This window comes from Heptranchias perlo, chromosome 8 (genome assembly GCF_035084215.1).
Source record: "Heptranchias perlo isolate sHepPer1 chromosome 8, sHepPer1.hap1, whole genome shotgun sequence".
NCBI lineage: Eukaryota > Metazoa > Chordata > Chondrichthyes > Hexanchiformes > Hexanchidae > Heptranchias > Heptranchias perlo.
Genome location: NC_090332.1, coordinates 13,447,206 through 13,460,810, shown reverse-complemented (window position 1 = coordinate 13,460,810; position 13,605 = coordinate 13,447,206). Strand labels below are relative to the sequence as shown.

General features: G+C 39.4%; 1 protein-coding gene across 1 annotated transcript in view; it reads left to right on the top strand.

Annotated features, from left to right (window-relative positions):
* birc6 (baculoviral IAP repeat containing 6) overlaps positions 1-13,605 on the top strand; it is a 199,698-nt gene that overhangs the window by 172,297 nt on the left and 13,796 nt on the right. Inside the window, exons 67-71 of the mRNA XM_067988688.1 lie at positions 5,363-5,508; positions 6,503-6,613; positions 9,348-9,565; positions 11,089-11,250; positions 12,493-12,570. Coding sequence (XP_067844789.1) covers positions 5,363-5,508; positions 6,503-6,613; positions 9,348-9,565; positions 11,089-11,250; positions 12,493-12,570 — 715 coding nt within the window. The remainder of the gene's footprint in view (positions 1-5,362; positions 5,509-6,502; positions 6,614-9,347; positions 9,566-11,088; positions 11,251-12,492; positions 12,571-13,605) is intronic.

Sequence of the window (13,605 nt, the reverse complement as noted above, 5' to 3'; positions counted from 1 at the left end):
TCTCTTGTCTCAGCCTCTAAGGGACCCATGTTTACTTTTGCTACTCTTCCTTTTTATATACTTGTAGCAGCTCTTACAATCTGTTTTTATATTTCTCAATAATTTACTCTCATTCTATTTTCTCCCTCTATCAATTTTTTGGTCATCCTTTGCTGGTTTCTAAAACTCTCCTAATCCTCGGGCTTACTACTCTTGGCAATATTATAAACCGCTTTTAATCTAATACTATCCTTAACTTCAGTTAGCCATGGATGGATCACTTTTCCTGTGGAGTTTTTATTCTTCAATGGAATGTATATTTGTTGAGAATTCTGAAATATTTCTTTAACTGTTTGCCATTGTTTATCTACCATCATATCTTTTAATCTAATTTCCTAATCAACCTTGGCCCACTCATTCTTCATACCTACATAATTGGCTTTGCTTAAGTTTAAAACTAGTTTTGGACATAAGTACGTTACTTTCCAACTCAACGTGAAATTCATCATATTATGATCACTCTTCCCCAGAGGGTCTCTTACTATGAGATTGCTAATTAATCCTGTCTCATTACACAAGACAAGATCTAAAATAGCCTGTTCCCTGGTTGGCTCCACAACATATTGCTCTCGGAAACTGTCTCGAATGCATCCCATGAACTCGTCCTCCAAACTACAATTTGATTTGCCCAGTCTGTATGAAGATCAAAGTCCCCCATGATTATTGCATTACCTTTGTTACAAGCTCCTCTTATTTCTTGATTAATACTCTGTCCAACAGTATAACTACTGTTAAGGGGCCTATAAACTGCCCCTTGTTATTTCTTATCTCCACCCATGTTGATTCTACTTCCTGATCTTCCAAGCCAAGATCCTTTCTCACTATTTTTATGTCATCCTTTATTATCAGGACCGACACCCCCCCCCCCCCCCCCCTTTCCATTTTGTCTTTTTGAAAAGCCATGTACCCTGGAATACTTAGTTCCCAACCTTGGTTACCTTGCAACCACGTCTCATTACTGGCTACAAGATGAAATCCAGTTATCTCTATTTGTGCCATTAATTCATCTATATCTTGTTACAAATACTTTGTACTTCAGTTTTAACCTTTTACTATTTTTCACTGATGCGCTATTACCGTTAAACTCTCTTTCCCTTCCCGACACACTCTGCTTATCTGTATGCAAATCGCTACACTGCTCTATGGCCTTGACTTTTCTCTTTAGATTTACAAATTTACCCTTAGGCTATGTTTCGTGATTGGTAATGTACCAATTCCAATGCATCTATTTACTCTCAAAATTTCTTACCCTAAATACATAAGAGCACCTCAAATAGTGTGGAATTGGTGAACAGCTGAAAACATCCAATTACTCAGATGATTGAGAGTCCAAACTGCACTTGCCAGTGAGTGGAGTAGAGGGTGAGAATCTCTGTGCAGTATCCTGTGATAGCAATTTGGAGCAATCTGTCAGTTTACCTCACTGTTCTTCCCTCACCAAACCAAATGATAACTGCAGTTTCCATCTCCAACGGGAACGCTAGCACCAGAGTCTTCAGTCAATAGATTTGCGTATTGATCAGGTGTTGTCCAACATGTGAAACACAGCAGTCCAATTGGCCTCAATCGATACACTCGCTATAACCAAGGTTCTTCTATCTTCCCCAGCATTTTACTTGATTGATAATTTGATGCAGTTTGCAACACCATACAACAACCGTGCACAACAACTTCTACTCAAGATATCCTTATCTTGCAAGCATACCTTGCTTCAGTTCTTCCTCTGTAACTTTTGGCACTTTTCTTTGAAACTATTGTGTGAGGGGGTTGAGATTAACATTCCCACCATGCCTTCTAAGCACTGCAGGAGCCCAGAGAAGGTTTATTAGGAATGTACCTTTTATTGTTAGAGGATACAATATGAAGAGTTGTCTTCAGGCTACAACTCAATTTGAATTCTCATCATTCTGAGTTCCTATATATCAAAATCTTGCAATACCCATTTTCCCACACTCTTCTTTCATTGGTTTCAGTGTTTTAAAAGGTCTGTATTTTCGGGATTACACTGAAGACACTCAATGGATTAACTGTTTTCTTGTCATATTCCAATTATTGGAAAGCCTATACCAATTGTGCGTTCTCTGGATGTGTATCCTGTGTGGTTATAGAATAGGAGGAAGAGAGCTTCTGGCAATGGTTCAGGGCAGGAATGTTGAAGATTTGTCTTTGTGAGTTGCTTATACAGTTTTCAACGACTTTGCAGGCCAAGAGTTTTAAATCAATGTTCCTGTGAGTTTGCATACATTTCAATGAAGCAATAGTGCTCAGAACAGCTCTTTCCAAACTTCCAGACCTACAAGATTCAAACAGGACTAAAAAAAAATGAGCATGAGTAGTACTGAGTTGCCTGGGCTGCAGATGATTATAGTTCAACACCTTGGCTCATTCCACTATAGCAGTGGTGGCCACTTGTGCCTGCCTCAGAAAGGGTTTATGCAGACATTATCTGAATATTTCTTGGACAAGCACAAGTTTCCTAAATATTACTGTTTGCATTTTTTCTTCTCCACAATATGTGAATGTAGAAGGCCTAGGGTCCAACCTTTGAGGTCTGCACCACATGATTGTAATCTTCAGTTGGATTAAACTTCTTTGGTGTAATGTAGGTAATGAATTAACAGATATATTGCCTACTTATGGTCATCTTCCGTTCTTTCAGTTATGTACATCCCCACTTACCTGATCTGGGCATTAGCAGGAATCATTGTATTTGTCTTTTTCTTAATTAACTTTGTTGTTGGATCTATAATTAGTCATAATTATAGATTTAGTCATAATTTTTTTGAGTGAAAGAACCAAAAGGTAGTTTTGATCATGAGTTTACAAGGAAGTTTGTGATATCTTGATGATATTTCTCTCCCTTCTCTTCCCCCCCCCCCCCACCCCCACCAATGCTTATCTCAGATTAATCCAGTTTGAGAAAGTTTTAAGTAATACTGCTGCTCAGACAGCCATTGGAAAATTGTGAACAGTCACCTAAGAAGGTCACTGCTTTGGTCCTGTGACTTCCATACCCATTTGTTTCTTACAGTACTCTATTGTCGAGTCATTCACAAATATCTTGGCTTATAACCTGATCAGTGTGTTTCATATTGACCCCTAAAATCTTAAACCTGTGGAAATCTGAGGCCAGGATTGATAGCAATGGGTTATCTTCTGTATTTAACTTTTGACTGATGACTTCATATTGAGTTACTGTAATATTTGGTGCGTTCACTGATATTGCTGTTGCATTTGTTTAGATAACTGGTTGTGATCGGCTGTGAAATGCTGATATTGAACTCAACAGAAGAGAATAGAATAGAATCATAGAATGGTTACAGCACAGAAGGAGGCCATTTGGCCCATCGAGCCCATGCCAGCTCTTTGTAAGAGCATTCCAGTTAGTCCCATTCCCCTGCTCTTTCCCTGTAGCCTTGCAAATATTTTCCCTTTTTTGAAAGCCACAATTGAATCTGCTTCCACCACCCTTTCAGGCAGCACATTCCAGATCATAACAACTCGCTGCGTAAAAAAGTATTTCCTCGTGTCGCCTTTGGTTCTTTTGTCAATCACCTTAAATCTGTGCGCTCTGGTTCTTGACCCGTCTGCCAATGGGAACAGTTTCTCTTTATTTACTTTATCTAAACCCTTCATGATTTTGAACACTTCTATCAAATCTCCTCTCAATCTTCTCTGCTCTAAGGAGAACAACCCCAGCTGCTCCGGTCTATCCTCGTAACTGAAGTCCCTTATCCCTAGAACCATTCTGGTAAATCTTTTCTGCACCCTCTATACGGCCTTCATATCCTCCCTAAAGTGCGGTGCCCAGAAATGGACACTGTACTCCAGTTGTGGCCAAACCAGTGTTTTTGTTTTATCAAGGTTCAACATAACTTCCTTGCTTTTGTACTCTATATCTCTATTTATAAAGCCCAAGATCCCGTATGCTTTTTTAACCACTTTTTCACCTTCAAAGATTTGTGCACATATACCCCCAGGTCTCTCTGTTCCTGCACCCCCTTTTAGAATTGTACCATTTAGTTTATATTGCTTCTCCTCGTTCTTCCTGCCGAAATGTATCACTTCTCACTTCACACTTCTCTGCGTTAAATTTCATCTGCCATGTGTCCGCCCATTCCACCAGCCTGTCTATGTCCTCTTGAAGTCTATTACTATCCTCCTCACTGTTTACTACAATTCCAAGTTTTTTGTCATCTGCAAATTTTGAAATTTGATGAGGTAAGAAAGAGAGTCAGTCAATAAGGGCAATGCAGTTGATGTGTATATGGACTTTCAAAAGGCATTTGATAAAGTGCCACATAATGTACACCCAAGTCCAAGTCATCAATGTATATTTTTTAAAAAAGCAGTGGTCCTAGTACGGACCCCTGGGGAACACCTCTGTATACCTTCTTCCAGTCTGAAAAACAACCATTCACCACTACTGTCTGTTTCCTGTCACCTAGCCAATTTCGTATCCATGCTGCCACTGCCCCTTCCATGGGCTTCAATTTTGTTGACAAGCCTATTATGTGGCACTTTATCAAATGCCTTTTGAAAGTCCATATACACATCAACCGCATTGCCCTTATCGACACTCTCTCTTTCTTACCTCATCAAAAAATAAAAATAGAAACGAAAATCCACATTGATGCTGTGCTTTTGAAATCTAGGGTTTGTGCCAGTGAAGGTGTTACAGTTAAAATTCCATATAGAGCCTTATCACGTTGAAGCATCACAAAGCACTTTACACCATGAAATATTTCTGAAGTTCAGTGACTGTTATGTTTAGTGGGGCTGCAGTCCATTTATATTCCCAGCATGTGTATTGTAATTATCAGGCGAGTTGTCTTTTGTATTAATAAAAGTATTGTATTCTTTTCTGCCAGCTAAAATCTCTCTACCAGAAATGATAGGAATAATAGTGTGATCATTTGGGAGCCAGCTTACCTATGCATGTAATGCCACAATTTTCAAAATGCAACAAACTTGAAACAAGACAAAATGCCTTCCTAGCTGATGCATATCTTTTGAAGCTTCATTAATTCACTACTCATCAGACCTTTGTTAAACACAGTTTTGCATAAATAGTGCTAATGGTAGTATATGGAAAATAATGGATACCTATGAATGATTACTGCATTGAAATCAGGCTAATTTTAGAATGCTAATATTTCATATCTTGTGCATTGGCTTTACGTCAGTTTCAATCTGTGCAGATGCTGTTTGGCAGCACGCGTTTGATTAACGTTCGTAATGTCATCAATGCATGCATATTGAGAAAAATAGGTGGGTGCTATTTTTTATAAAACCCACTAGACGTTACTCTTGTTTCTGACAGATCCAAGAAAGATAAAAGTAAAGCAGGATCCAAGACTGAGGCAGCAGAAGCAGAATCTGAGGGACTAACGCTGCTTGTACCTGACATTCAGCAAACCGCGGAGATTGTCCAAGTGGCAACCACCAGCCTGAGACAGGCAGCGCAAGGTATGGCTATCGACTTTAATGTACAGTTAAGATGTAATTTTTGACAACAGTTAGAACTTGATTTGGACAGCCTAGGTTTTGGTGTTAAAAAACAGACCTTGCAATATTTTTTGTGAGAATATTATCTCTAATCCAGGCTGCTGCTGATGGCAGTGCTCTCTGCAAAGATGTCAGTCTGCAACACTGGGAATGTGCATAGTCTACATTGACTTTGATTTGATGCTTAACGATGAAAACAGTTCCCATTGAGAACTGTCTTCAGCAGAAACCTGTGTGTTCTCTCTTTCTCTTACCACTCCTCAAATTGGCAGTGGTGTCACGTAGTACCTCTAGACCACCTTGTCAGTTCATTCAAGTCCCAGTCAGAAAAAGCTACTGCTAGAAGGCTAATGGGGGACTCCCTGATCTTTGGATGTCAAAGCAGGAAGTTAGTTTTCAGTTGAGTGTTTATTTTTTCCTCCAAGCAGTGAGCTTGAGAGCTCTTAACTCCAATGACTCTCTGATTTCTGCTGGGAATTGAACCTGCAGACATTTACATGCAAGGAAACTGCTGTGCAACTCTGCTGCATTTTTGCACTTTTAACAGACTGCAAAATGTTATAAGAAGTTTCTTCCTCAAATCTGCTTCGCAGAGCAATGTGCTTAAATAAATAGAATTGCCTTCTTAGCTACTGGTTTACTTCTCCCACGCTTTCCATGTAGGTGTTGACTCCCTTGCTAGAATACAGATCAGTGGGCTGTGGATGACAGTCTATTATCTTGCCAATGTGTAAGTCTTGATGGTGTCAGTGCAAAAGACATCACGGCTGAGTAAGCTCCTGTCGTCTTCCAGTGTTCACGTGTATGCAGTTACAGAAATGGTCACTGGAAGTGATCAGGAACAGAAATTCCAGTCAATATTTTTTTCACTTCCCTAATCCAGGGGTGCCTCTTCAGAGATTTTAGTAATGCATTGGATTTGCTACAGTATTTATTCCCTGCCTCTTTGTTTCAGAAAAGAAAATTGCGGAATCAACAAAGAAAGCTATGGCGAGACCAAGGCCTTCAGCAGTCACACGCTCTCTAGAGGAAAAATATGTAGCTGCAATGAAAAAACTGCAGTTTGGTAAGTTTCATTTAGCATACACCGCATAAAGGAGTCTGAAACGGGGTTCAAGGAAATTCCTGTGTATTATGCTTTGCTTAATTAAAGCTGTGTGCATGCCATTCTCTCAACGGCTCGGTGAGCAAATGTACTATTCCATTGCTAGCAGATTCAGGAGGAGAGGTAAAGGGAGAAAGTAGAGGCAAAAAACTTTTTTTTTAAACTGGAAATCGAATTCTCTCAATCATAACATTCTTTGGGGCATTACATTTTAGATTTATTTTTTGAATTTATAATTGGTTGAAATTTCAACGTTTGAAAACAAGGTCAAGTCGGTAGTGATGTTTCTACTGCTTGGCTGTTGAAGCTGCCCATCGGTCATATACTGATCCGGTGTAAATGGTGAGCATCTTTGCAGTTTATTCAGGGTTGCTACCGTGTGTTTGAGCATGGTATTCCTGATTTTTGGAATGAACTTGGGGCAGTGCGGCTTTCAGATGAATCAAAGCTAGTTATCTCTTTACACGTGTTTACACTGGAAAGAGTTTTCCTCAGTGCATTTATATAACTGTGCAATTCAATCTAAATAAGTAGAAAAGCTGAATATGTTTTGAGGAAATGCCAACAGGAAAATTATTCTCCAGAACAAATATCAGGTAATGCAATGAATATTAAAACATCGGAACAAGAACAAAATTAAAATGTTGAGTGTGGCTCTAGAGAAGTGATTTATAAACTGCTGCTTGAAGGGGTTGATGCAGACTTTTTTCCCCTGCCACCAGGGAATGGGAATAATTATTACTGTCCAAATACTTATTGTACCCTGAGGAACATAGCACAACAGTAAAAGGCTGGCAAAATTTAGAACATCTTGGCTGAGTATACAGGATTCGCTTCCTCTTATCATACCATGTCTGGGTCTGGGTAGGCATAAATGTTCCATCCACCAATTTATGCCTACCCAGACTCTTATCTGTGCAAGTTTTTCTGTAGCAGATAGGCGATTATAGGTGCGATTCCCAGCTCACCTGAAGGGGGGTTTAAAATGAGCAGTCTAATCTTTGCCAGTGCCGATCTGATACTGTAAACAAATTTGTGACAACATGCTGATTTCTGAAAATTGATTAGCCTTGTATTAAAAAATGGTGTACTGCATATGTAAAAATCCAGTAGTTTTTGTTTTCATTCTCCTTCCACTCCCAACCCCCCCCCCCCAACCAGACAAGACCAGTCCCCTCTATTATAACCTTATTTAGGAGGATTGTTGTTGTTTTGATGATAAGGCGGCACAGAAGGAGTTGAGAAGGGACATTGATTGATAGAGTAAGCGAGTGGGCAGAACTGTGGCAGATGGTGTTTAATGTGGGAAAGTGTGAGGTCATCCACTTTGGACCTAAGAAAGATAGATCAGAGTATGTTCTAAATGGCGAGAAGCTAGGAACTGTGGATGAGCAGAGAGATTATGGGGTCCAAGTACAGAAATCACTAAAAGCTAGTGGACAGGTACAAAAAATATTTTAAAAGGCTGATGGAATGTTGGCCTTTATCTCAAGGGCTGGAATACAAAGGGGTGGAACCTGTGTTACAGCTGTAGAGCTCTTGTTAGAACCCATCTGGAGTTCTGTATTCAGTTCTGGACACTGCACCTCAGGAAAGATATTATGGCCTGGGGGGGTGCGGCGCTGATTCACCAGAATGATACCAGGGCTGAAAGGGTTAAGTTATGAGGACTGGTTGCATAAACTAGGTTTGTATTCTCTTTAATATAGATGATTAAGGGGTGATCTAATTAAGTTGTTTAAGATGATTAAAGGATTTGTTAGGGTAGATAGAGAGAAACTATTTCCACTGGTTGGGGAGTCCAGAACAAGGGGGCATAACCTTGAAATTAGAGCTAGGCTGTTCAGGGGTGATGTCAGAAAGTACTTCTTAACATAAAGGGTAGTGGAAATTTGGAATTCTCTCCCTCAAAAAGCTGTTGAGGCTGGGGGTCAATTGAAAATTTCAAAACTGTGATTGATAGATTTTTGTTACCTAAGGGTATTAAGGGTTACCGGAACCAAGACGGCTGGATGGAGTTAAGATATAGATCAGCCATGATCTAATTGAATGGCGGAACAGGCTTGAAGGACTGAATGGCCTACTCCTGTTCCTATGCTTACCTTAAGGCACTATTGGGCATAGGGGTTTGTTCCTGTTGCTGACATTCGTCCCTGAAAGTGCAAAACAGTCACGATCACTTGAACATAAAAATGCATTCAAAGTGCATTGTTACAATCATGCAATTGTAAATGATTGAAGTATTCATTCGCAGGACTATGATTTTAACCAATGTTATACATCTATTCTAGTGCTGGACTCATGTGTTTTTGGAAGCTACTAATTTTGAATGGACAACTACCAGTTTTGTAGAAATGCTCAGTTTGCCTATATTAAATAGGTTATCCGCACTTGAATTTGTGAACTGAAGCTATACTGAATAAGATGATGATCATCATAATGTAATCAGACACGTATACTGAATAAAAAAGATGGTAGGGTAAGCAAATAGATTGAGGTGTTTGCATTTGTCATGTTGGGGAAATATTATACCCAACCGACTGGCCTTGGACCCATGTGATGTCGGGTTTACCTGAAGGGGATATGTAGATAAACCAGCCTCATTCTCTGATCTCTCAGTACTGGCAGATTTTTAGTTCTGCTCGTTTCATTAGTTAACCCCGTTGTGTGTGTAAAGCATTATCTCTGTTTTTAGATACCGCTGAGATGGTCACAGAAGATGATGATGGAAAACTCATGTTCAAAGTAAACTACCATTACATGTCTCAGGTGAAGAATGCTAGTGATGCTAACAGTGCTGCCAGGGCCAGGCGCCTAGCCCAGGAAGCTGTCACACTCTCAACATCTCTGCCTCTTTCCTCTTCATCCAGTGTATTTGTGCGTTGTGATGAGGAGAGATTGGATATAATGAAGGTAAATGCAAATTGGTGAAGCTAAAAAGGTTAACCTATACATAGACAAATAGCCTTGGAGTAAATACACATCATCAGTTTATGTACAAATTTCTTCAAAATGTTAACTGTTAATGTTCATTATGAACCATCAAATATATCATGATTATTGAAAATAGTGATGCTTTTAGAGTATGTTTGGGGCAATTTCTATCCCCACCTTCCTTCCCATGGCTCACTTGACCCTCTGTGAATTTGAAGTAGGGATGCTCCACGTTCAATCCCTGATCTTTGGTAATAAAATTTTGGGTAAATCGATTACTATAAATGGGTTAGTGAATTGGGCTGCATAGTGTATTTTCTCTATGTTCCCTTGGTGGTCAAGAAAAGTCCCAATCCATTCATCTCGTGCAGCAGCGACTTATTTAGCTAGCGTGCATGGAGTTTCCCTTCTCACCATATTCAAGGCAGTTAATGGTTTAACATACTTTGCTGTCTTGTTCCAATTCTAACTGCTTGGGATAAGCAGTTTGGCTAGTGTCTTGAGGATTAGTGCTCCAGGTATTTCCTTTTAACCCTCTTCCCCACCCCATATTTGACAGCAAAATGCAGAGTTGTATGAGGTTAAAGTGCACTCAGAAAATGAGGACCACATCTACAGGGGCTAGTCTTATCATTTGGTAGTTGCATGTTTTGCCCACTAATGGTGCTGACCGTCAATTCTTGGAATACCTACCAATGAGACTTGGGGACCTCGTGGGAGGACTGGCTGTCCAGACTGATCATTCACATAAGAAATAAATCTTGGAAAAAGTTGGGTTTTGCAAAATCTCATATTTGAGATACAGCAGCTTTTTGATGGAGGGAAGGGAGGAAGTGCCAAAGTTGTAAGTGCTGGTAATTTAGTGAGCAGTTTCACACAGGTGAGATAATGGTGTGCTCTGAAGTGCTGTGGTTGAATACAGGTTCATGTTTATAATTTCCAACACAATCAGTGAATCTTGACTGTGCCATTGGAAGAGACATTGAACAAATTGCCAAGCTTTTACCACACAGGGAGAAAACACATCTGCATCTTGTCACCAGCTGCAGACAAGCATTTGACCTGGTAGCAGGTCACCTGCCTGCTCTCTTGGCCAGAGCATTTGTGGCATGTTGTGACCTAAAACAAAGGCTGAGGAAATGTTACTTTAAGCTACCTGCAATTTTTTTTTTAAAACATATTTTCATATTAAGTTTGAATTTTTTTTTCACCTTCTACCCAATATTGAATTCCAGATGAGGACAAAAGGTAAAATATGTTTGAGATAAATAAGACATGCCATTGAACTTTAAATATTATTGGACTAAGCTTTATAGCCATCTGGTTCTGAGAGGAACTTAATTCAGCATCGTTTGTCAAATTGAAATGGTCAGCTCATGGAGCTGTTATGTAACCACCTCTTCACATACATCAGCATTCTTTTAAAATTAGGAAAAAAATTATCAAAAAATATGCCAGAATGCTAGTATATGTTTCTGATGATTCTTTCCTCTTCCTGTCAGGTTCTAATCACAGGACCATCCGATACACCTTATGCAAATGGTTGTTTTGAATTTGATGTATATTTTCCCCAAGATTATCCAAATTCCCCTCCACTTGTAAACCTGGAGACCACTGGAGGACACAGTGTACGATTTAACCCAAACCTTTATAATGATGGAAAGGTAAGGAAATAGATTGTAGGTTATTTGTGTTCAAGTAAAGCTGGATTTGTTTGAAAATCCTTAAAAGGGATCTTCCACTTTGTGCAGTGAGGATAAGCTTGTAGTAAAAGTGTACCTAAAATTATTTACTCTGTACAAGATAATGTTGTGGAATCCACTTAAAGGTCTGGATTTAGGGAGGAAAAAAACAGTGAGTTTCCATGTAACAAAATGGTTTTGTTGACTAAGTCTGTAATGAGCAAAGAGATGGCATCACATAGGAAAATTCTCAGTTTTGAACCGGTGTAAATTATGTGAAAGGCATGCATTGAATTACCCTTTTAATGATTTGTATTCCAACATTTAGAAACTGATTACGTTTTGTGGGAATATAATTTTTGTTGTTAGGTCAATTTGCTTTGCCAGCAATTGTCTGTCACTAATTCAAGTTAATTGTGACAGCAAGACAAAGGGAACAGGGGTTCAAACCAATGAAAGGCAAATTTAAGACTGATGTCAGGAAGTTCTTTACACAAAAAGTGATCAACACGTAGAATGGACATCTGGGCAAGGTAGAGGTGGGCAAAAACCTTGGAAGCATTTAAGGACCTGTTGGATGACATGATGGAGGAACTGTTAAGTTCTTTCAGGTTGGATGAGTGAAAATGAAGATAGGAACAGGAGTAGGCAGCTTGGCCCATTAAGTCTGGCAGCTCTTTTTAATACCAGTTCCCCGCTCATTCTCCATATAACTTAATACCTTTACTTCCCAATGGTCTGCATCCATTGCCTTTTGGGACAGTGAATTCCACATTCTCTCAACCTTTCACGTGAAGAAGTTTCCTGCATTAACTTTTAACATTATTATGACTTTAGCATTGCGTCTCCTTGTTCTGCATTCCCCTACCATGGGACGTACTGATTTTCTTCGTTATTTTAAGCCCCTTAATTGAAACAACCCTTAACCTTCTCAACTGTAGGAATTAACCCAAGTTCACATGGTCTCATAGCGAAGATTGGCTAAATGGCCTTCCTTATCAGCTTGTATCTGTCAAGTTAATTCTGTGTTACTGATGTGAGATGATATTGAAGCTGTAGGATTTAAAATCATAATTAAAAATAATTTGCAGTTGATTATTGGATAATTCGGAGGCCGGATTCTGTTGGTGTGAAGTTCTGCAAAGCCACACAGAATCCTTAAGCAACATGTCACAATAATTGTGCGTGTCTCTGATTCTTGGTATGATTTTTCCTTTGTTCCAGGTCTGTTTAAGCATTCTCAATACCTGGCATGGAAGACCAGAGGAGAAGTGGAATCCTCAAACGTCTAGTTTTTTGCAAGTAAGTAGAAGTACTTGCTATTCATTAGGGTATGGTTTTTAAAAAGCAAGAAATTCCTAAAATCTAAAGGGTTTGAACGTCTCATCAGCAACACGTATTAAGATTTCAGGAAATGCAAAATTTGCCGAATTATATTTGAGCAGTAATTTAAATTTGATCAGTGTGGGCAAATGTTAGGCATACAATGCAAATGGAAAGAGTATTGGCAAGGATACCAGGCGCCATGTCTGTGCGCAACTAAAAGAGATACACAGAACTGAAACTTGAGAGAGAAATAATGTAGTTTGGCACATGAGGTATTATTTTTAAAATCCAGGAATTATTTTTTTTTAAAAAACAAAAAGAACCTTGGTGCTTACATGACTTCAGTCCTATAATTGGAGAGGAGACTTTTTCCCGAAGTGAATTGGATACTAGTTTATCTCGTGGGCCAAATCTGGAACAGGGTCAATCAATTCACAAGCATGTAACTCATGCTATTATCAGATTTGGTCTCCACAACGCAAATCAAAGGCTTGGAGTCTGAAGACACTGGCCCCATTTCTGACACCATGCAGGAAATATTTCACAGCTTCTCCATAGTGTCCAGCATTTGGCCTTAAAAGAGTTGTGTCAAGAACAGTGATACAGTCTGCTAGTTTTGTGATGACTGGAAGGAGCTGGAGATGGTACAGTAGCTTTGTAATCCCAGGAAGTCAATGGAGGTCCATTGTTGTATGCAGGTGATTGAATATCAAATAAAAAGTGACTGAAAATCATTCTTGACTATCTGAGAAGGAACTGAAGAGATAAACTGAGTGGCAAAACCTAAAGAGCAGACCATTAATCTTGTTCGGCTCATTAGATTGATGCAAGGATCACCTGACTCCATGCCACATTGCCCCCATCTCTGGTTGGTCCATCCTGCTGGTGGAACAGGATATACCCAGGAATGGTGATGGAAGACTCTAATGATATTGGCTTATAGATTTGATTTTGTAAGTATGACAATGTCTGGTGGTTGTTTGCCAAGTCTGTGGGACAGCTCTCCCAACT